Source organism: Onychostruthus taczanowskii, unplaced genomic scaffold, assembly GCF_017590055.1.
Source record: "Onychostruthus taczanowskii isolate IOZ18803 unplaced genomic scaffold, ASM1759005v1 scaffold27, whole genome shotgun sequence".
Classification (NCBI taxonomy): Eukaryota; Metazoa; Chordata; class Aves; order Passeriformes; family Passeridae; genus Onychostruthus; species Onychostruthus taczanowskii.
The window spans coordinates 1,278,955-1,300,784 of NW_024500017.1; the positions used below are offsets into that span (position 1 = coordinate 1,278,955).

General features: G+C 34.5%; 1 protein-coding gene across 3 annotated transcripts in view; it reads right to left on the reverse strand.

Moving 5' to 3' along the window:
- The window catches only part of CSMD3 (CUB and Sushi multiple domains 3), a 577,908-nt gene that overhangs the window by 464,251 nt on the left and 91,827 nt on the right, over positions 1 to 21,830 (reverse strand). For all 3 annotated transcript variants that reach the window (XM_041407558.1, XM_041407557.1, XM_041407556.1), the window contains exon 3: positions 10,026 to 10,138. In XM_041407558.1, the coding sequence (XP_041263492.1) occupies positions 10,026 to 10,138 (113 nt within the window). The remainder of the gene's footprint in view (positions 1 to 10,025; positions 10,139 to 21,830) is intronic.

The window sequence follows — 21,830 nt, forward strand, 5'->3', positions numbered from 1 at the left end:
TTTATATCTCACATAATTTTTGCTCAACAGTATGACTATCTTTTATAGATCTAAGTGTCCAAATATGAAATATAAATTTAACTCATGTGAAAAACTTGCAAATTTGAAAATCTGCTTGAGATGACAAAATTAGTCTTTTAGGTTACAGTTCTGTATTATTCTGTATTATGTTCTCTTCATAAATAAATTTCTCCATCTGCAGAGCTCCTATGTTTTAAAGAGTTTTTAAGATTGCATGCTGGCATACTGAACCTGTTCTTGCAGATCTCTGTATTTTGATATTGCTACAGAAGTTCTGTCAAAGCTATCACAAATCAAAGCCAAAATGCTATCAAAAACCAAATGCAGATTGAAGGATTAAGCCATGTAGTTCTAGATTTGTAAGTGGTATTTAGCAGCAATTTCATTTTTATGAATTCTATGGATATTTCAAATTCTGATATTGTGAATTACTATTTCAAAATTTCATTGAGTTGTAACTTAAAACTTGAAGGAAGCACCTGCTTATAAACATGGAGCTGCATTTAATTAGGTACTTTAATGAGCAGTGTATACTGGTTGCTGCAGAATAGTGTTTCAGCTATATTGGATTATAGTCATCACTGCTTGTCTAGACATGGGATCAAAATGTGAATTTTAAATTAGATTGCCTTAAGATCTGCTTTTGTCAGGGTACTGTACTTATCTTAACAGTCCAGTAGCTGAAGAATGTAAGTTCACCAAGGAAACCTTGAAATCTCTTGGGAAATTTCTTTCAAGACTTGCAGTATATATTCAATTATTCTTTAAATGAAAAATGATATTGAAAATATAAAAAAAAAACTGCTAAAGTAAGGCTGACATATAATTAAGATTTCAAATTAATCACTGTCTTAGTTAAGCTTCAATATGTATGTATCAAAATGATAAATTGCAGTACCATAAGTTGACAAATATGGCTTATTTAACAACATCATTCTGAAAGAAATAAATTAAACAGAACATTGAAACAGTAAGTGGATTTTTACCAGACTAAGGGACAGACATCTTTTTTTTCCCAATAATTAAGTTTTTCTCAAGGCAGAAGAAATTATATGTCATTCATTGGTTTATAACTTTCAAAGAATGACTTTTTTTTTGGCAAAAGTTAAAACAAATAAGTATATTTCCATTTATTTTGTCTGAAACAATATTATGCATGTTCTGTGGCTCTCTAATCAATAAACTTTTTTTTTTTTTTTAGGATTTATCAAAGAAAATTTAGCACTCAACAACCACTAGAGTCCAACTGCTAATTATTGTAGAATAAAACACTAGATCTATAATCAAGCACGTGTGCATGAGCTTTTTTTCTAAAAATTATATGTTATTGTTCAACCAAAAGGACAGGGAAGAAAATGACAAGTCTATTTAAATGAATTTGTTACATATTCTCCCAAAAATAGGATGACAAATATTTGGCAGCAGAAATAATATTTAACTGTACTTTGAGTACTGATAACAAAGTGACAAAGCCATCTATAATGAGCTAGTTCTAGTGGTCAGATGTCAGATACTCCATCCTGCACGGCACAGTCCCCTGCCTGCAAGACAGACCTCTAGTCTGGGACTGTGTACTCCTTGTCTGGAGCTCAGGAACATAATTTTACAGAGCAATTGCCCTTTTTTCAGCCTCACAACTGCTACTTGATGCTATTCACTCATCTGAGTGGTAATAAAATGGCCAAGGAAAACCTTAAGTTGATCTAAGGTTGATATGGGATTCTGAGCAGAAGAATGGATGCATGTGATCCCTTAAGGTGATGGTATTCCTTTCGATCCTTCTGATTAGGAGAAAAGCTCTGGCTGCAAGTGCATCCAGCAGAACAATGCCTAGTTGAACAGTTGTCTCCATAGGTTTGAGCTTCATAATCATAGTACCTCATCTGAAGACAAAGTAGGACTGCTGGGAAGAAATGAAACTGCCTGATCAACACAAATAAGAATATAATCATATGTAGACATGTTTAACTCAGAAGGAGGGCCTTTGAAAGCACTCTCTTCAGGGAAAAGGGTGAACCAAAGAGTGAAAGAAAACTAAGCCCAGGTTTAGAAGGAAGACTGAGAAGGAAGTACTAAAATTGGGACACTAGATTTTAAGATATCATATTTGGATTTATTTGGGGAATTGTTAGGGAGGATCTCCTGGGAAGCAATTATGGGGAAGAAGTGCAGTCAGAGAGATGGCTGATTTTTCTAAATGACAACCCAACTATTTTAAGGGGAAGTGAACTTTGGCAAATGACTCATGAGGCTAACAAGGGAGTTTCTTAATGAATTAAAATACAAAGTACAGACAAAAAAAAAAAAAGAAAAAAGGAAAAAAGTGTGGACAGAAAGAAAGGTGTATAGAAATGGCACTCAGGAACAAAATCAAGAAGGTCAAAGTCCAAGGGGGCACTAACACTAGGGAGGAGTTTCATGGATTATACAAAGGGACTCAACAAGTATGCTAGTGGCAAAAATAGGACAGGGAAAATTGCAAATACACCAGGTGGAAAGACAATAATATTCAATATGAAAAAGGGCAAAGAACTCCATGCCTTGTGTGCATCATTCTTCATAAGGAGTAAGCTGTTCATGTATCAGTCCAGTTGGGAAGGAGAGAGGTAATTGGTTCTGGGTTTTGTCGAAAAGTTGGGTGTTGTGATAAGGCACGAAATGATGACACAGACACTGCTGCTCTCGAGGGGAACAAAAAGAAGAACCTTTATTTTCTGACTCCAACATTTATAGTTTTCCAAAGGTGACAGTGGATTGGAGGGTGACAGTGCCACCTCTCCAATGCCACTGGACAGACCAAGGGTCCATCAATTCTCTCCACCTCTATGAAAGAATGCAAAACATAGGTTATTTACAGAACTGTGTGTGAGAAAGTTTGTTGAAAGAATGTAAACATCAGAAGGCTTAACAAAGTCTTACAAAATCAGGGCGACAGTTGGGTATATTCAATTCACAAATTCACCCAAGGATACCAGAAGAGCTGTCCCACCCTGACTGAAAAGTTGCCGTCTATAATCCATGGAAAATTATAGCAATCAGCAGTAGTCCTTCATGATTAGACAGATTAGTGATACACTTGTCCTAATGAAAGCAAGAGGGATTACTACAGACACTATAAATAAATAATCCTTCCCTCAATTCCTGGAAGTAGCCTTAAGACCACATTTTTGTAATCCATTTTCCATCACCTAAAGAATGACTCTAATTGGGAGTAGTTAGCACAGACTTACCAAGGACAAACTATGCTTGGAGAACCCAAATGACATTTAAGCATCTGAAGGGATGTAATAAGTGGCCACTTTCAGCAGCAATGGCCATTGCTTCCAGCAACTCTGAAATCTGCTTATTTCCCTGCCTGGTGACAGGAGTCCAGACCTGGGGCAGCTTGTGGCCTGGGGACATGACTCAAGCCAATGGACTTTTTTGGTGCTTTCCCATTTGTGGATTTAACCAGTTTCACTGCTGAGCAAGTATTCCAGAGAAACACACAGACACACAAGATACCAACAGATTGGGCTACAGATTGCCACAGGCAAGACACTACTTTGCCCGCACCTCCTGAACATGAGCACCAGTGGCCAAACCCTCTCTTTGTCTGGCAGACACAGAAGGCCATCCATGCGGACACACACAGAATTACCTGACTGCATGGGCACATGTACATTCACAGATCCCTCTGCCTGCCTGACAACCCCACCCAGATTCCAGGCCCTCTTACTGGCCCCAGGACTCCCCTCATCACTGGCTGGTCCAGCTTGATGCTTACTAGCAAACATGCAGTACTGTCATTCTTGTCCAGCATGGACTCCCCATCCTCCTGATACCTCACCCTAGATCCAGAACCTCCTTCCTGCTGGTTAGTCCAGATGGAAGTGTGCAGGTGAGGGACCCATGCACACCCAGTGTGGAGAAGTGTCATCACACTGCCTCAGCAACTGTCACACAGCTTCCTCCAAGTGCTGGCATGGAGCTCCTCCCTTGCTTCACTCATGCAGGTTCCCCTGAGAGCTGATTTTTGGGACACACACCATTCCCAGTGAGTGGCAGCTGAGATCCCCACCCACTCCAGTAGCTGGCATGGAGACCACAGCCCCTCCAGTAGCTGGTACCAGGCCAGGGGTACCTATATCCCCAGCCTGGCTCCAGTAGCTGGCACTCTGCCCTTTTAACCCTCACACATGCACGACAGAGGGAGATTGCTCTGAAAGTTAAAAAAAGATTTAATAAGAAGATAGGACAGGTTATGGTGATCAGACTCAGGCCTCAGCCAGACAAATGCACTTATCAGAGCCCTTTTTCACACAGCTGTAACAAAATTATGAAAATGCAGAAGAATGACAGAAAATATTTCATTATTTGGAAAATTAATGTTAATGCTTCAAAAGCCCATATTAAAGAGAAAGAATACTCTGAAGCCTGCAATTTTATTGCAGTACTTAAGAACCTCCATAAGAACTCACAGATGCTAATAATAAGGGCTCTATAATTTAGCAGATAAAAGCAGAACAAAAGCCAGTAGCTGGAAGTTCAAAAATCAGAATTAACAAGTCTTACTTCTAAGTGAGGCAGACGGATCAGTGGGATCAAAGAAAGTTTTCTTAAAGCTTGATGTCTTCGAGAGTTAACTTTGTCTCCAGAAGTTATTCTTTAGCCAAATCAGTGGTTGTGGTATCAAGGAAATAGTGCAAAATGCTATAAAAATTTACCAGATGTAGTCCACAGAGCTATTTTTCTCTCTAGTTCCTCTGGATTTATACAAGAAGGATGGTACCAGTACAGCATATAGGTAAAATAGGTAGAAGCACCATGGCAACCTGGTATTGATTTCATAAGGAATCCTATGCTACAGCTTTACTGTGCATCTGGTATTAGGAATGACATAAAAGTCTGTAGTAGATACAAGTCTATGAAGAGGAATTAGTGGGATGTTTCCCATCCAAGCTAGTATTCCAGGACAAAAAGGATTTGTTAGATAATTTTCTGACTTCCTAGACAATTTGGCATATATTCATACAGTCAGACAAAATACAGAAACTCCAGCACCATTTTTTAACATGTTGCTTGTTAGATTTAACATGTTTCATCTAAATGTATCTATTTATGTAATTTAGTAACCTTTCCTCCCCTCCCCTCTCCTCTCCTCTCCTCTCCTCTCCTCTCCTCTCCCCTCTCCACTCCTCTCCTCTCCTCTCCTCTCCTCTCCTCTCCTCTCCATTTAATTCAATTTTTATTAGGGGGCTGTTGAAACAACGTAATGACAGAGGCCAGCCACATTCACAGCAGTTATGGCAAAATGTGAACAGCAACAGCAAAGAGCCTATAGTATCCATCAGGTAACAGCTTTGTGACAAATTTACAGCTTAAATTTGGTGTCTTTTACAACTCCAAGCTGGCAAACAATTTTTCAGTGGATTTCTTGTAGAGAGCACTTCAAAATCAAACAATAATTCATTAGTACTCCTTTAAATTTTATATTAAGCTAGCAGTAGCATTATTAGCTTTATACACCTAGGACTTCATGAACCTTACCTGGATCCAAGATTTAGATTATGTGTAGCCACATTTCTGAATTCTGATATGCAGAAGAGCTAAAAATTGTTTCTCCCGTTTGTTCACATTCTCTAGCTTTATACCAACTGCCAAATTATTTTTAGCACTCACATCCTGACATATTTAAGTCCTACTAGTATTTCTTATCTACATGCTTCAATAATGCTGTACATAAGCTACCAGTTTTTCTTAATATTTCTGAAAAAAATGCATGATAAGTCCACAGAAGTCTAGAAGTCCACTAGATGGAAATCCTGTTCTGTAAATAAACACCATCTGCTCCTTTCTTTGCTTCTCCACCCCCCATTATTGATAAAGCTGTGATCATTCTTGAAATGTTTAACATTGCACTCAGATCCCTTGCAAAAACATTTCAGCAGAATTTCTGAACTCCACAGCAGCACTCCAGTACAAATATTAATACCATTTCATTACTTATGCAGTGTCTAATAATTCAGTTTTATAATACAGCTTTAAAATTATGTGCAGTAGTACAAACCAGATAAAGTTATATTTCATACTACTTTATAAATATTTGCAATTCACCTCCTGGGCATTCAGTTTTCACTATAAGGGTAATCTATATATTAAATTTTTCTATTCTTTGCCATGGCCAATAGAATAACACAAAAATGTCTATCATATTTAACTGGAATAAAGATTGCCATTAATTCTAGCAATCCATTTCTTAATGAAGTCAGTGATTTTAGCAATGTCAGCTACCTGTATAAAAGCTGTAAAATACCACAGTGAGAACAGAAGGAAGCACTGTTCAAAGCAGGACTAGGTCCACTGAATCCCTTTGTTGTGTAGCCAAGCTGCTACGCTGCTTTCTTTCTCAGCAGCTGTATTTCCCCTCCGTACTCTCCATGAATAAAGCTGCTTATGTATCTTAGGACAACAGGAAATGGAAAAGTCCATCAACCTCTTCTATTCCAAAACCAAATTATCCCACAAGATATAAAATAAAAGAGCACATCTACACTGTATTTAGTCTAAATTATCAAATAGGAGATTAAGTATAACATTCCTTCTCTAGATATTAATACATATTGTAGAGAGCCTGAGAGCTACTAAAAACCTCCCCATTTACCTCTCCAGAAACAACAACAACAACAAAAGGCACAGTATCAGCAGGTTTAGAACTTCCCCATTTCTCACTCCAACCAGCAATGCTAGACAGTGATAAAATTAGCTCCAGGCTATTTTTAAAATCCCTCCTTAATTTTAATACACCTCACCATTTTCTGTTGTCACTGTAAGTGAAGTCTATTACTTTTGAGTAATCTGTTCCAGTTTTCTCTCATGAAGTAATTTTTCTTCAGGGGTGTTGTGCTATATAGAGAGGTATGTTTATCAGATGTGTTCTTTTCTGAATAATGAAGAAGCTGAACATGAAGACATTGCGTGTAATGGTACCAAAGATATCTCAAATACGCCACTTGATATAGAGGAAAGAAAAAGGAGGTGAGAAGAAGAGGAAGGAGAGAAGAATGGAGGGACACTGATTGCAGACTGAGGCTTATGATAATGATGTTTAGCAGGCCAGGGTTGATATTTTGTGGTCTAGAGTGCACTTGGTTTGACAGAATGCAATTGCAGTGGCTTAGAATAGTATTTCTATTAATGATATAATTTTATATCTTTTCATAAATATTTTTATTCTCAGGAGATCAGAAAATGCATATGTGTTCCTATATGTTATCAAGAAAGCCCACCATAGCTTCATGTTTCCCACAGATTCTGTCAGGTAGTCTGGAATTTCTTGTCAACTTTCAGCTCAACTGAAAACAAATTTTTCAAGAGCATGAGAAGTCACTAAAATAGATGTTTGGAGGCTTTGTTTATTTTATTTCATTTTTTCTAAATAGTGAACAGTAATGGATTCCATATAATCATCTACCTATATAATCTATTTCAAAGCAACTCAAAAGAAAACGTTTTAAATTATCTCTGATTATAAAAGGTATGTTCCTTCTTTTTCAAATTACGACTGGATCTAATCCCTTCAGATATATGTCACTACTTCTTACCCTATCCTCTCAAGACACCTCTATCATTTGGCTTTATTGCAATGACAGGTTGCTAATCATTTCTATCTTAAATTTCAAATTACATATCCATAATGAAGCTTTAAATGATGAGGCCTGATATTTAAGGGTACTAAGTATGCAAATGTTTCATCAAGAAGCTAAAAAGGAGCTACTGGGCAATCAAAATTTTTGAAAACTGGATACTAGGCAGAACCAGATCTTAAAATGTTGATTGCGGGGTTATACATGTTCACAGAGTACAAGAACAGAAATGGAAATTTCCCTGATGTGATTATCATTTAAATACATCTATTCTCTGACATCAAGGAAAGAGGCATTAAATGAATGTAATGTAATGTAATGAGTTTTCATTTCTTTGCTATCCGGGTATAAAGAGGATAGCTTCACATGGAGTCAGAAAAAAACGTATTGAAAGAAAAATTTTCTGACTGAATGAAGTTACCTTGATTCAGGTCTTAAAACTGCAGTCTAGCTGTAGTAAGGGAGACTCCATTGAACTAAACTCTGGTGTCCAGCCTAACTTTTTAAAAAATTCTAATTTTACAAAATAAAACATCAGTTTCAAAAAAAATTAGTATCAAGTTCAAGACAACAAGTTTATGTTTTGTTCTAAAATGCTGATTTCTGTGGTCGAAGGTAAGATTTCCCCAGATTTTATACTGATCTAGGAGCTCGAGTTCTATTAATCACCATGTTATTTTCTAGAAAGGAACTATGTGAGGGGTCAGTCAAATGTGCAAGGTGAAGTCTATAGCTGATCTTCCATTTTAGTCTTAATTATTCTTTGTCATGACTGAGACACATAGATTGTTGTGTGTTAGTGTTAGCAGAGCAAAATCTTTCAGTAAATTGTTTATAAGGAAAGATGATACCATATATAATGAACTCAATTAATGCATGAGAAGCATATATTTTGCATAATTAAAAATCCATAGGAATTTCATCGTGCATTTTAATATGAGTTTTAATTACTCTGCTGCTGAACAAAGTTGCTAAATGCTTGAAAAATTAACAGACTGCAGAGTAGCTGCCTTCTAGACAAAACCATTTACATATAGCCTGAATTTCTCTTTTGTATGCACCGCCCCCAAAAAAACCAAAAAACCAAAAGATAGTGTGTAATAATTTCAGCTATTTTCTCTAATAATTAAAGGAACATGAAAGACATAAAAAATATTTTATATTTTTCATTTCATATCTTGGTATATAGGAGAGAATTTCTACATGAAGCAGAATTCTAATGCATCATACCTAAAGGTAAATGATTTTCCTACAGAGTGATTCTGGACTGTATTTCTACAGCAGCTCTTCATTGCATTGCCAATTTTTTGATAGCTTCCTGCCGATCAAAGTGTTACTCAGCTAGTTAATTTCTCAGAGATTAGTTTCTGTTGCAGGTGGGACCAAGCAGGGTACAACAACAGCCTCAGAACTTCTCCAGGCAGTTTACTATAGCTCCGGCTTTGCTGACAGACACTTCATGGAAATAGAAAAATCCAGTGTCTTAACATGAAGTGTCCTTAAAAAAAGGGAGGGGAATCCAAAAATAGAAACAAAACAAAACAAAACAAACAAACAAACAAACAAACACCCAAACCCCCCCCTCAAAAAAAAAACACACACAAAAAAAAAAAAAAAAAAACAAAAAACCCCCCCCCAAAATACTTAAGAAAAAAAAAAAAAAAAAAAAATGGTTTCTGTTTATATCCTATAAAAACTCATTAAAGTTCATAGTGCCTGATACCAAGAAATGGGTTTAAAAAATGAATGCAAGATATAAACTCTTCAAACACTATTATACTGAACCTGATCATAAAAAAGATCCTTCCTGGAATATACATATGCTATAACTATGAACTTCTGGACTTCAGGAATACATGTTCCAGCTCATTAACTTCAGTGTCTGTGTGAAAATTATAGACAATGGTGAAAACTGCAATAGAGAAATATATTTATGTCAATTTAGAGAACTGAGTCAGCAGTTCTCCTGTGCAAACATATGAAAAGCCTTCCATCCATAAAATTTGCAGATGCCACTACCCAGTGAAAATGAAGACTAACTAGTAATGTCTTGACATTAATTTGAATAAGCATGTGTCAGAAAGACCAATACAATAACAATTGTTCAATAAAAATTACGTTTTTCAGAATTAGAAGAACTTGCCACTATTAGAGATCATAAAATATTTGTGTGATGGTACTATAGACTGTAGAGTTTAAAATATTTTGGTTTGAAATACGACTATGCATCTGTGAATGATTACATGAAAAGCAAATATAGTAACTTGGATGAGGTTATATATGTGTATTTTTATATATTTCTGTGGGATGTTTATTTTTTTTTATGTCTAGAGATCAGAGGAAAAAAAAAAACAGATTATTTTGTTAAGAATGTCTTACCTTCATAGTAAACTTTAAACCCATGAGCACTAACTGCAAAGTCACTTGTCAAGCGCAGTGAAAATACAGATTTTGTACTTGTCACAGGTGGAGGAAGATGAAATCCTGTTAACCTAAGAAACAAAAAAGCACAATTCATGGTTAATTGTTTGGAAAATAAAACTGTGTGTGACAGATGGCTGTTCCCAATAATATTTAATCATGGAAAGGACAACTGTATTAAAAGGATGTAGTTTGCATTACTTGAAAAAAATATTTTATATAGTAAATGAGGAATTAATAGAAAATTTGACTATATTTGATGGACGCTATACTTTGTATAGATGATAGTAAGATGTACAAAGTGGACTTAAAACCTGTTCAGATTATCAGTTGCTGAAAAAATAAAACAACTAAAGAAATCACAATGCACCAGATGATTTAGAATCTTTGGGTTTATGTTAAAAAATGTATTGCACTATATATCTTACACAGGTTTCTGCTAAAATTTGTAGTAGCTGAATTTTTCCACAGTAATGTGATGAAAGAAAGGGACCATGATTCACTTTAATGAGGGAATTTATTATAATTTAAATTGTGCACTTTGGCCTCAGAGAAGAAATTTCTAATTTCAACTTGAAGAGCAGAATCATTGTAAAATAATGAATCCATACAAAAAACTCTCTTGTAAGAAATTACAGGTCATTCTGTTTTTGTCATTTTTATGTTTGGTTTTGTTCTATTAAAACAACTGCATTTGAGACACAAATAAAAGAAAAATTTTTGTACAATCAGCACTGCTGATAAGCTCTGCTGATACTCACTTCTACATATTTATTTGATGTACACATGAAAACTCTTATCTTCCTCAGTTTTGGGAGAATAACTTCATCAGGGTTCATATCAGACCAACAAAACCCATAACATTTAACTGTCAAAAAAATGTGTAAAGAACAAGTTGAAAAATTTAGCTGTGTACACACACCAGTGAAATCTAGACATACCTTTGGAACCCACTTAGCCATGTGTGGTGAATTGTGTAGCAGATGGGATGATATACTTTATTAATGATTGATATTCAAATTATTTTCATGTGTTTTAGATAAGCCCTTATTTTACATTTTACTTTGAATTTAGAACACAAAAATGTAGGTCAAAAGGGACCTGTAGAGACCACATAGACCAACCTACTGTTCAATGTGTGTTAAAAGGCAGAGTTAATCCAGGCTGCTCAAGATTTACATTTTCCCTTTTCATTGTTAGAACAAATTCTTGTGATTTTTTTGTTTGCTAGGGTTTTTTGTGTTTGGTATTTTGTTTTGGTTTGGTTTTTTTAATACAGTTATATATGTGCAGCTACATAGTCTGGGCTTTAGCACACTTTAAGAAATATGTAAATGCAGTTATATATGTGCACCTACATAGTCTGGGCTTTAGCACACTTTAAGAAATATGTAAACTCTGATAATTTTCTGGAAGACATGACATATTTTTGATTTTGCTTGATATAGGAACAAACACCAATGGCGTTTACTGGCATTTTAATACATGTACTGCTGCTTATTCTGAAATTGAATCTTAGTCTTCTGAAATCACGAATTAACTGATAAATTATGTCCTGCCATTATCAACATTTCTAGCCTCATCAAGGAAAGGATACAGAGTGATGAGAAGCCCAGAATTCAAAAAATTTGGAAATTATTTGCTAAAAAATGCTATAATTGCAATATTAGCATTTATTTAATATTTTACTTATTTTTAGCTTTAACATACCTTCAGATGAGTTCCATAGTATACCAGTAATTCACCATGAAGCTTATTTGCTGTGGGAGTTATAAAAAGTTATATATTTTAATTTGATCTATACGTACTTGGTGCCCTTAACAGGTACTGCCAATTGATGGGTATTAATTGATGTTTTTTCTTAATCAGTCTTTGGAAAACAAAACAAAACCAAAACAAAATAAACAAAAAAAAAAACCAAACCAAACCAAAACAAAACAAAAACAACAAAAAAAAACCCCTCCTCAATACAAGAGCCAACTTTTGTCATGTTACAGTCATGACAGATATGAAAGCCAAATTATAATAGCACTCACATCACATAACCATAAAAATGAAAAACAAGAACAAAAGAAGCAAAGGCTCCTAAAGAGGTATATATTCACATATTTATATGTAGCAGGTCCTTAGAGGGTGTATTTAGAAAGCTGTTCTTTGTTTCGCCATTAGTGTCTTTATGAATAATACAATTAAAACAAGACTAAAGAACTTATGTTAATATGAAAAGATGGAGAATTATGTACAGAATATTTATGATTTAGGAAATGCATTTTTTTATTTAATTAAGAGAGTATATTTTTGTTCTATTAATAAAAAAAAAGGAAATAAAATGCTTACATCTCCCAAACAGGCATATGCATAATGTTTGAATAAGTAAATATCAGTGCATTTTTTCTAATAGATTGGTCATCAACCAATAAATAATTTAATTCATTGGTTAGCATCAACACTTTAAGCTGGCCTAATGTAAAACAAAACCAGTAATTAGAAAAAAACTCACGGTAGGTTTAGCTGGTATCTATTTATGTACTCAATGATTTAGAAGAATTCTGGATATAAACATATACCCAGCAGAAAAGAAATACACAGTTATCCCAAAATGTTGAATTTTATGAGTGGCACATAGACACAGCTTAGGTGGGTAGAGGATTTTTAAAATGAACACATATGTTACTAGCATAGTAAACATTACAGCTCCTGATGCAAAACAGATCATTACAAGAACTGTTGGATATCATTTAGCTTTCAGCAGTGGGCCTTTTATAACCATCATTATGTTGCATTTAATAAAAAAGGATAAGCTTGTTTCTTTAATTTGGTTGCTACACTTAAATTGATATGAAGAAATTCAAAGGTGATATTTTTGGTTTAGTGGGTGCAAAATTAATCAAAAATTTTAGTAAGTAAAAATTCAACATGCAAATATCATTCAGTAAAATACTACAGATTTTTAGAAAGAACTGTAATGTAATTCAGATTGAAATAACCTAATACTTGAGTATTATTCATTAGGTACAAAATTATATTGACCTCAGAGCTTAAGTCTTATTCGTATATTAAACTCTACAAACTGTCATAAGTCTTAGCTAGAACAGTTTTCATTGCCTTTTAAAATGAAACATAACAAGCACATCCTAACTGCAGGAGACAGATGGCAGGTAAGCAGCAAAATACCTGTAAGACAATGTATGTGCATAGAACTGATTGTCACTTATTCAGATCAGTCTCAATGTCCAACTAAATGTTAGACAACTAAATGTCTAACTCAGTACTCTGGTAAAAGTAAAACTTTAGGTGACAAAATTATGCAAAATAAGCAGTCTTCTCATTAAGCAGATCTCATATGCATATTAAACACATTTAAAATTTAAATTTCCTCTAGTAGATGAATTTTTTTTTATCTACAACAATTTTCCATCTTACATTGCATTTGCATATCTCATTCCATTTTTATTAATTTTTTCAAATTTAAAATACCTCATGGAGTTATTCTGGGGACTCTCTATTGCTGCTTTAGATACAGTGAGATATTTGAAACATCAGCACAGCATTGGTAGATATGACATTGCACCACAGTGAGACCCATGTGCTTATGGAGAGATGGAGGCCAGGCAGGACATGCCTACATCTTTTGGTAGGCTCTTCAATTATTCCTTTATAGTCTCCCACTTTGGCAGAAAAAAAAAAAAAAAAAAAAAAAAAAAAAAAAAAAAAAAAAAAGGAAAAAAAAAAAATATATATATATATATATATATGGCAGATGTGCTTTCTCTTCTCTTTTTTTCTTCTTTTTTTTTTTTTCTTTTTTTTTTGGTGGGATTATCTGTTCCTTTTCTTCTTTCCCTTTTTGATTTTGGAAGAGTTCTCTGACCTCATTAAGAGATCCTGTAAGTACCTGATACCAGGTAGCCATGGGGAACCATGGAAACTAAAAGACAATGTCTACAGAGGTTTAAGAAAACATATTTTTTTCTGTTTCAACTCTTGAAAACCCAAATTTTATATTGCAACATTCTACTTGAGTATTTGATTTTGATGATGCAGTTTAGCTACAGAATGTTATCAAACATAGAACAGTGACACAAATTTGTAAATGAATACACTGCATATGAATGAATATATTTGCTTTTTTCTTCCTGATGTGTCTAACAAGCTTGCCAGGAACCTAATGCCCACAGGAAATGGACACATTATGTACGTAGTGCAAGGCTACAGATGTTTCTGGGAGCGTAGGGAAAAGGTTAAGATGTATTTTTAGTTATTGAACTTTTCTGTGTCAGAAAGACCAGATGCTCATCCTGAAAAATTTATTGCATATAGAAATTCTAAAACTCCAATAGTAAACATGGTGCAATTAAAGATATCATTTAGAGACATAATATGTATTCAGAATTTATATATTATTTGCATGCAAAACTACAATGCTATGTAGTTTCAGTAAGGTGAATCTGGCAATGTTTTTGAATCATCTCAGGGTATAAGAATGGAGAACAGAAACACCCACTGCCTTGGAATGAGAGAAAAGGGCATAGGAGATATGTGATTAAATTACTCCATGTAGACCCATGACTGAGGAGAAGAAAATCATCACCATCATACTCTGTTACAAAGAATTAATCTTGCTGGTGGTTTGCCATAAGTACCCCATGGTGCCCACTTTATGATTCCAAGGAAAACCAAAGTGGCTTAGGATCTAAATAGACATCAAAAGCACCCCAGACCACCACCAAAAAAAAAAAAAAAAAAAAAAAAAAAAAAAAAAAAAAAAAAAAAAAAAAGAGGAAGATACTAGTAGAATTCTGTACAATTTTACTGGCATATTTGTGAATAATTAGTGGTTTTGAGTATGAGTATTAGTAATATTGTAAGCAGATTAGTAACAATAGCTGTTATATTCACTGCTATATTTTAATTTGTTAAGACTTTTTGGTGAAGTAAGACAGATTTTGTTTGAGTCCTTAGATGTCTCTGAGGAAAATTCTAGTAGAATTCTGTACAGTTTTACCGGCATATTTGTGAATAATTAGTGGTTTTGAGTATGAGTATTAGTAATATTGTAAGCAGATTAGTAACAATAGCTGTTATATTCACTGCTATATTTTAATTTGTTAAGACTTTTTGGTGAAGTAAGACAGATTTTGTTTGAGTCCTTAGATGTCTCTATATACTTGGGGTGCAAATGCATACAATTTCTTGATGTACAAATAAAGTGGCTAAAGGATGTCTTTTTACAAGTAAGAGACTAGTTTTGAAGGAATCTGTGTCTTATGTGTTTTCTAACACCATCCTTATTTATTTTTTCAGTAATGGAAAAAGTCAAACGGAGTCTGAAACAAAACATTGTCTTATGTGCACAGGAATTTCTAAATATTCTTTCCATATTAATTAAAATACAATAAATAAATTCTGGGCAGTAGTGATAATGTTTGAACCGATAAGAAAATTTTTAGTAATATTGTTTTGCATTGTAAATTATTGAAAATGACATAATTATTTTCTTTCAAACATGTCATTTACAGAGTGTGTCGCCATGTTTCTTCCTCCTGTACTATATTCTGTCACATGCTATAGATGCAAAAAAAGAAGGCACCTATATTAAACAGTTGAATCTGTCTGTTTTCATTTCTAAGTATATTTTGAAACACTACTACTCCAAGTGTATTTATAATCTCTCTATTTTAATCTCTCCCACCATCTTTTCTCAATCATGTATAACATAATTTTAAAATGACAAATCATCTCAGATTCGTGGTTTCCAAGTCTTTAGAGTTCTGTCTGGAAATTTCTGCAGTTTGATCAATCATTTGTTTTCTGCTTTTACTGTGGTCCTTGTGATTTAAGTTTTATCACAAGGATAAAGGTCACTTTATCCTTGTGATAAAACTTAAATCATATATCACTTTAAGCTGCATGCTGAACTTTAAACTCATCAGCCTTCAAGGAAGACCAGCTCCTAGCTTCAGAATCTAAATAGAGCAATCACTTCATAATTGCAAAGTTAAAATTATGGAAAGAAATCTTGATTAGTCACAGAAAAGTGCTCCTAGATAAATTGTTTACTTGAGACTGTGATGTGACGAATAAGATGACTGTATTTCCTCTTTGCTTGTGTGTCAGATATTTGCTGTTTGACGTTGATTATGCTTTTAAATAGGTAATTTTTTTACATCTATTTTTACGGCTCTTTGTATTGTTTTTGTTTTATTTCCAGGTTCACAAGATTCTAGCTTTTCTACAGTGTGTTAGTTATTTCCAAAGAAAATGCAGCTCCTCAGAAATATTTCCGCTTAGATTGGATAGTATCCAAAGAAATTAACCCCAAAACTTTTAAGTGAATTGCAGCCTCACTTAATCTCAATAAATTTTTTATTAGGTCACAGAAATTTTACAGCAGGAAGAGTTTTAGTCTAATCTGAAAGGTGCAAGAAATGTTTGTGCTTAATTTATGTAAGATAATGCAGAAACATAAAACATGTTAACATGCAAAGTTATTGTAACTTTGACTGTAAAATTAAAAAGTGTCAGAACCTATACATCCTCACTGTTAGTTTGAACTCCAAATAACTGTTTATTCTTGTAAAAATAAGATAGATTCTGAAAAAGAATATGCATAATAAGCAAAGTCTTAAGTACAAAAGAAAAGTAGGTAAAACACACTGTTTTATAACTTCATTGAGAATCTTCCCCACAAGTAAAGGAAAACTTTCTGAAGACAACAGAAATTTTATTCCATATTTAGCAGTTTACAGGGAGCTGAAATGTCTAATATTTTCAAATAACAGATTAATTTTTTTTTTTTCTTTTTAACATGAATGAAACTTTTCCTTCCACTAAGAAGTTTTGGTCTTAATGATACATATTTAAGTTGATAATCTTCAGAAAATTTATTCTAAAATCCAAGCAAATATACAAATGAAGCTTCATTATCAGTGGATTTTTCCCAAGCTAGGTGTAATCCTTCTACCAGTTATTTTATTTGCTGATATGTCCAGTAACTTGCTATGAGCTATTTATGCAGACAGTACCAGTCAATACTTAGCAAATAAATACATCTTGAATTTAGTTAGGTGCTGTTGGGGCTTCGTTTTGTTGGACCACATACTGATGAATCCATTATTAGCTGCTGGAGTCCTCTCTGTGTGATTTTGTATTCATATAACTTCTATTAATTTTCTAAGTAGCAGATGATTAGATTTAACATCTGACTAGCCTGATGCTACACTGATTCAATTTCAAATTTAGTGAGATCTTTTGCCTGCCAGATACTTGTTCAACATTTTCCCACTAGCTCTAATTATTATTAAAAAAAAAAAAAAGCCCTCAACAGAAGGGTTTGCTTATTTGCATTCTATAAGATAGAAGCATGATCTTCTCACCCAATTTACTGCTGCATTTGCTGTGGCCAGCATTTACTCAACTAAAATAACAACATTCTTCAGTATTTTTTTCTAGATGCAATTTTGTTTTCATCTAATACTCATCAAGTATTTGGTTCTGAGGACCATATCCCCTTATTTCTACATGTCATGGCATTTTCTTATTTTCAATGCCAAGATATTAAAGAAAATACATGGTTACTTAATAAAGTATGGAATTAAAGTGTTGAATGTATCAAATTTGACATCCCATATTTTTGTTGTTAATTTTTTTGGTTGCCCTCTTTCATGGGAATGCAAAATCTAGCATCTCTTTCTCTAACAGTCTGTTGTGTGATCGTTTTTTCTGTGTCACTTCCATAATAATTCATCATATATGTAAGCATCTGTACTGATTTTGACTGGGGGAGAGTTAATTCTCTTCACATGATTAACATGGGCTGTGTTTTGTATTTGTGCTGAAAACAGTGTGATAATGTTTCTGATCCTGCTGGGAACGTGTTCCCGCGCTGCCACGCTGGTGAGCGGGCTGGGGGTGAATGGGAAGCTGGGAGGAAACGCAGCCAGGATAGCTGACCCCAAACGACCCGAGGGATATCCCATACCACATGGTGTCTTGCTCATCATATGAAGCTGGGGAAGAAGAAGGAAGGAGAGATGCTTGGAATGATGGCATTTTTCTTCCCACATCTTCTACATTACTTCTCATGGGATCCCGCTCTTCTGGAGGTGGCCAAATGCCTGCCTGACTGACTGAGGGTGAATTAATTCCTTGTTTTGCTTTGCTTGCATGTGTGGCTTTGGATTTCCCTAATAAACTGTCTTTGTCTTAGCCTATGAGTTCTATCACTTTTACCTTCCATTTCTCTTCCTCTGGTAAGGGAGTGAGAGAGTGGCTGTGTGGTGCTTAGCTGCCAGCTGGGGTTAAACCACAACAGCAGCTCTGGTCTCTAAACAGCAAACTGAGTATCTGCCAGCAGAAAATTTCAAAAGCTCTGAGAACTACTTAAGGAGCAATAGCAGTCATCCAAAAGTGGTAGTCAACAGAAAAGCTAAGAAAATCAAGGTAATATGCTTTTAAAAACTAAGTTATGTATTTCACTACTGAAAAATGATGAAACAAAATATCTTGTATGTCATTAAATACATTATTTAAATATCAACAATGCTTTTAAGTATATGAAAGAGTAACCAAACAAATTATTTTAAAAGCAAAGTCACCTACAACTGTTAGCTGCAAATATCTTTGCTTTTGAACAAAACCTTTAAAGTGGTCCCTAACATATTTACCTGTGTTTCTCCTCCTTCTCAGAAATCCATATTCCTTACACAAATGCATACAGATCAATCAGTTTGAAGTACTTCTCATTCTATTGTATTTCTATATCAAATTCCACAGCCTAGGGCTTGAGATGCAGCTCTAATGATTTTAGCATTTTTTTACTGTCCCCATATCCACTGTAAAGTAGCATGAATGCCACAAAAGAAAGGAGATTTTTTTCATTCCTGTTATGTTTTCCCTTGCACTTTACCAAAATTACATTAACTGTCCCAAATAAATAAATAGAAAAGTTTTCATATTGAAAATATGAAAAATATATGTGAAACTTACTGTAAAAAGATTGTTTGGATATAAAAAATATTCATTTCACAGCACTAGATAAGAGGATATCAGACAAAGCAGGGGTAGGTCTGAGGTCAAAACAGGTTGTTCAGGGCTTTATACTGTTAAGTCCTGAAAATCTGCAAGGAAGGAGGTGTCTCAGCTTTCTGGCCAGTCAGATCCAGTCCTTAACTGTTCAAGAGACATACTATATCAGATTCAAATTATTCTGTGTGATAATAGCCTCTGTCACCTGATCTAAGTAACAGACCTAAGTGATCACAAATACCACAGGAGAGAACCTTGCAATTCTAACTTGCTTAGTCTGACGGTACATACCAAAGTCAGAAAGTGCTGCTCTTCCAGTGATTGAACAGGTACAATGAATTGGATACCAGGATTTAGGCTTGTTTTAAAAGCCCTAATCTCTGTATGGAGTTATTTGTCACAGTCCTTATGATAAATAAAGTCATAGGAGCATAGAAACCTTTGGGTTGTAAGGCACCTTGAAGGGTCATCTAGTCCAAGTCCTTTGTGATAAACAGGGACATATTCAACTAGAGGATGCTGCTCAGAGCCCCAGCCAACCTTACCCTGAATATTTCCAGGGATGAGACATCTACCACTTCTCTGGGCAATCTAGCCCACTGTTTCATCACCCTCCTATAAAAAATTTCTTCATTATATCTAGTCTGAATCTAACCCCTTTTAGTATGAAACCATTAACCTTTCACCACAGGCCCTACTGAGAGTGTGTTCCTGTCTTTCTTAAAAGCCTCCCTTGAGTACTGAAAGATCACAATGAGGCGTTTCTGGAACCTCTAACTAAGGGGAGGGAAAAAAACTCAAATCTTTGTTAGTACTACCACTATTTATTTATTATATAAATTTTACAAGAATATTCCTACATCAAATAGATGTACAAAGTGCATCTCGTACTGCATTAATTGCCACTTGAGGGAGTCAGTTGTCCCACATTATTCTGCACTGGTGTGGTCTCAGCTTGAGTACCATGTGCAGTTTTGGGGACCACAATAGAAGAAGGATATTAACCTATTAGAGAGAGCATCTAAAGGAGGGAAGCAAAGATATTGAAGGGCCTTGAAGAGAAGCCATATGGGGAGAGACTGAAGTCTCTTGGTCTGTTCAGCCTAGAGAAGAGGAGACCAAGGGGAGACCTCATCACAGTCTACAACTTCCTCATGAGAGGGAGAGGAGGGGCAGACACTGGTCTCTCTCTGTGGTGACCAGTGACAGGACCCAAGGGAACACAATGATTCTATGATTTTACTTGCACACAAGAGCATCCTACTTTCCTTAGTTTTTACTATATGTTTGTGGTGGGTTTTCTGAGTTATTTTTAATGTTTTTTTCATTTTCTAGATAGAAAATAAATGCTTTTGTAGAATGAAAAGAAGTTTTACATTTTTTTAAAAGACAATATTTTAAGATTAGTACACCACAATATTTCTTAAAGCAAAACAAAACAGTTTACATCTTACATATGAATTTAAGTTTCTGAAGATTTTAGAGTTGTGTATCTAATCTGATGGATAGCATCAACAATATTTCCATGATTATATCTTTCTGATGACTCTTCCAACTGCCAAAATAAAACTAATCTCCCATTAGCTCTTCCGTGCATTTGCCTTTTCTCACATCCATGTCTTATGCACCCACATACGCAACCATGCCTTTTGAGTTTTGAGCAGAAAAGACCATATCCTAATAGCAAGTTCAAAGAATAACAAGGGTCAAAAATCTGCAAACATTATTAGCTAATTGAAAAGAGGATCAAATAAACTCCAAAGAATTTATGATGATTTGGACCACACAATCACCATGATGGTGATCAACCACTCACTTGTTATATAGGTACACTTGTTAATTAAACTGAAAAGTGTCAAACTAAAAGTGGTAAGATGAAATTCAATTACTTTGTTGAACTAGTTGTTCAATTAATCCAAAGGTTTAAAAGCATTGAGAAAGGGATTGGACATATAACTAATAAGTAAATTCAGAGTTCAGCAATGTATCACTGATAGAATTGCTAAAGCAATTCATGGGATATGAAAATCCCATAATTCAAGAAATCAATCAATTTTTAGGCAGTGAATTAAACTGAGGCTCGGTAATGTGTAAATTTCATGTGTACATTGGGTTCTGGCATAAAAATAAGATCTCCTAATCTTTGTCTTGACCCAGGAATTTTTTAATCTTATTTTCTCTTGCTGTCCTGCTGTTGAAGGGGAGTGATGGAATGGCTGATGGGCATCTGGCGGGCAGCTAAAGTCAAGCCAGCACAACCTCTAATGTTCTTTCTTACACACCAATTCAGAACAAACATCTTTTAAATCTCAGGAGTGTGTTAGAAAAGCATAACACTTATCTACTGAGTAATAGACAATTAAGTTCAATTCCCTTTAGGGTTTATGTTTTTGGATGTGCTTGTGGGCATTCATGTGTACATGTTGAGAAGTTAATAAAGGTTTGAGTTGCAGTTGAGAGTACTGCAAGATTGGATTGCAACATCCTAGTAAAATTCAACTTATCTTTGTTCTTTCAAATTTCTTTCTAGAGAAACTGTTACTTAGCCATTGAATCAGAAAGAAAGTAAGAAATTTTAAAGCTTCCTTAAGAGTATTCCAATTAAAATATTAATAGGAGTAACTCCTACAATTTTTATATGTCTTTTCAATTGGTTTAAAATAAATAAACAAAATTTAATAAAAAGCAAAGCAAACTTGATTGAGCAGAAGTGGTCAAGTAGATTCAAGTTTTACT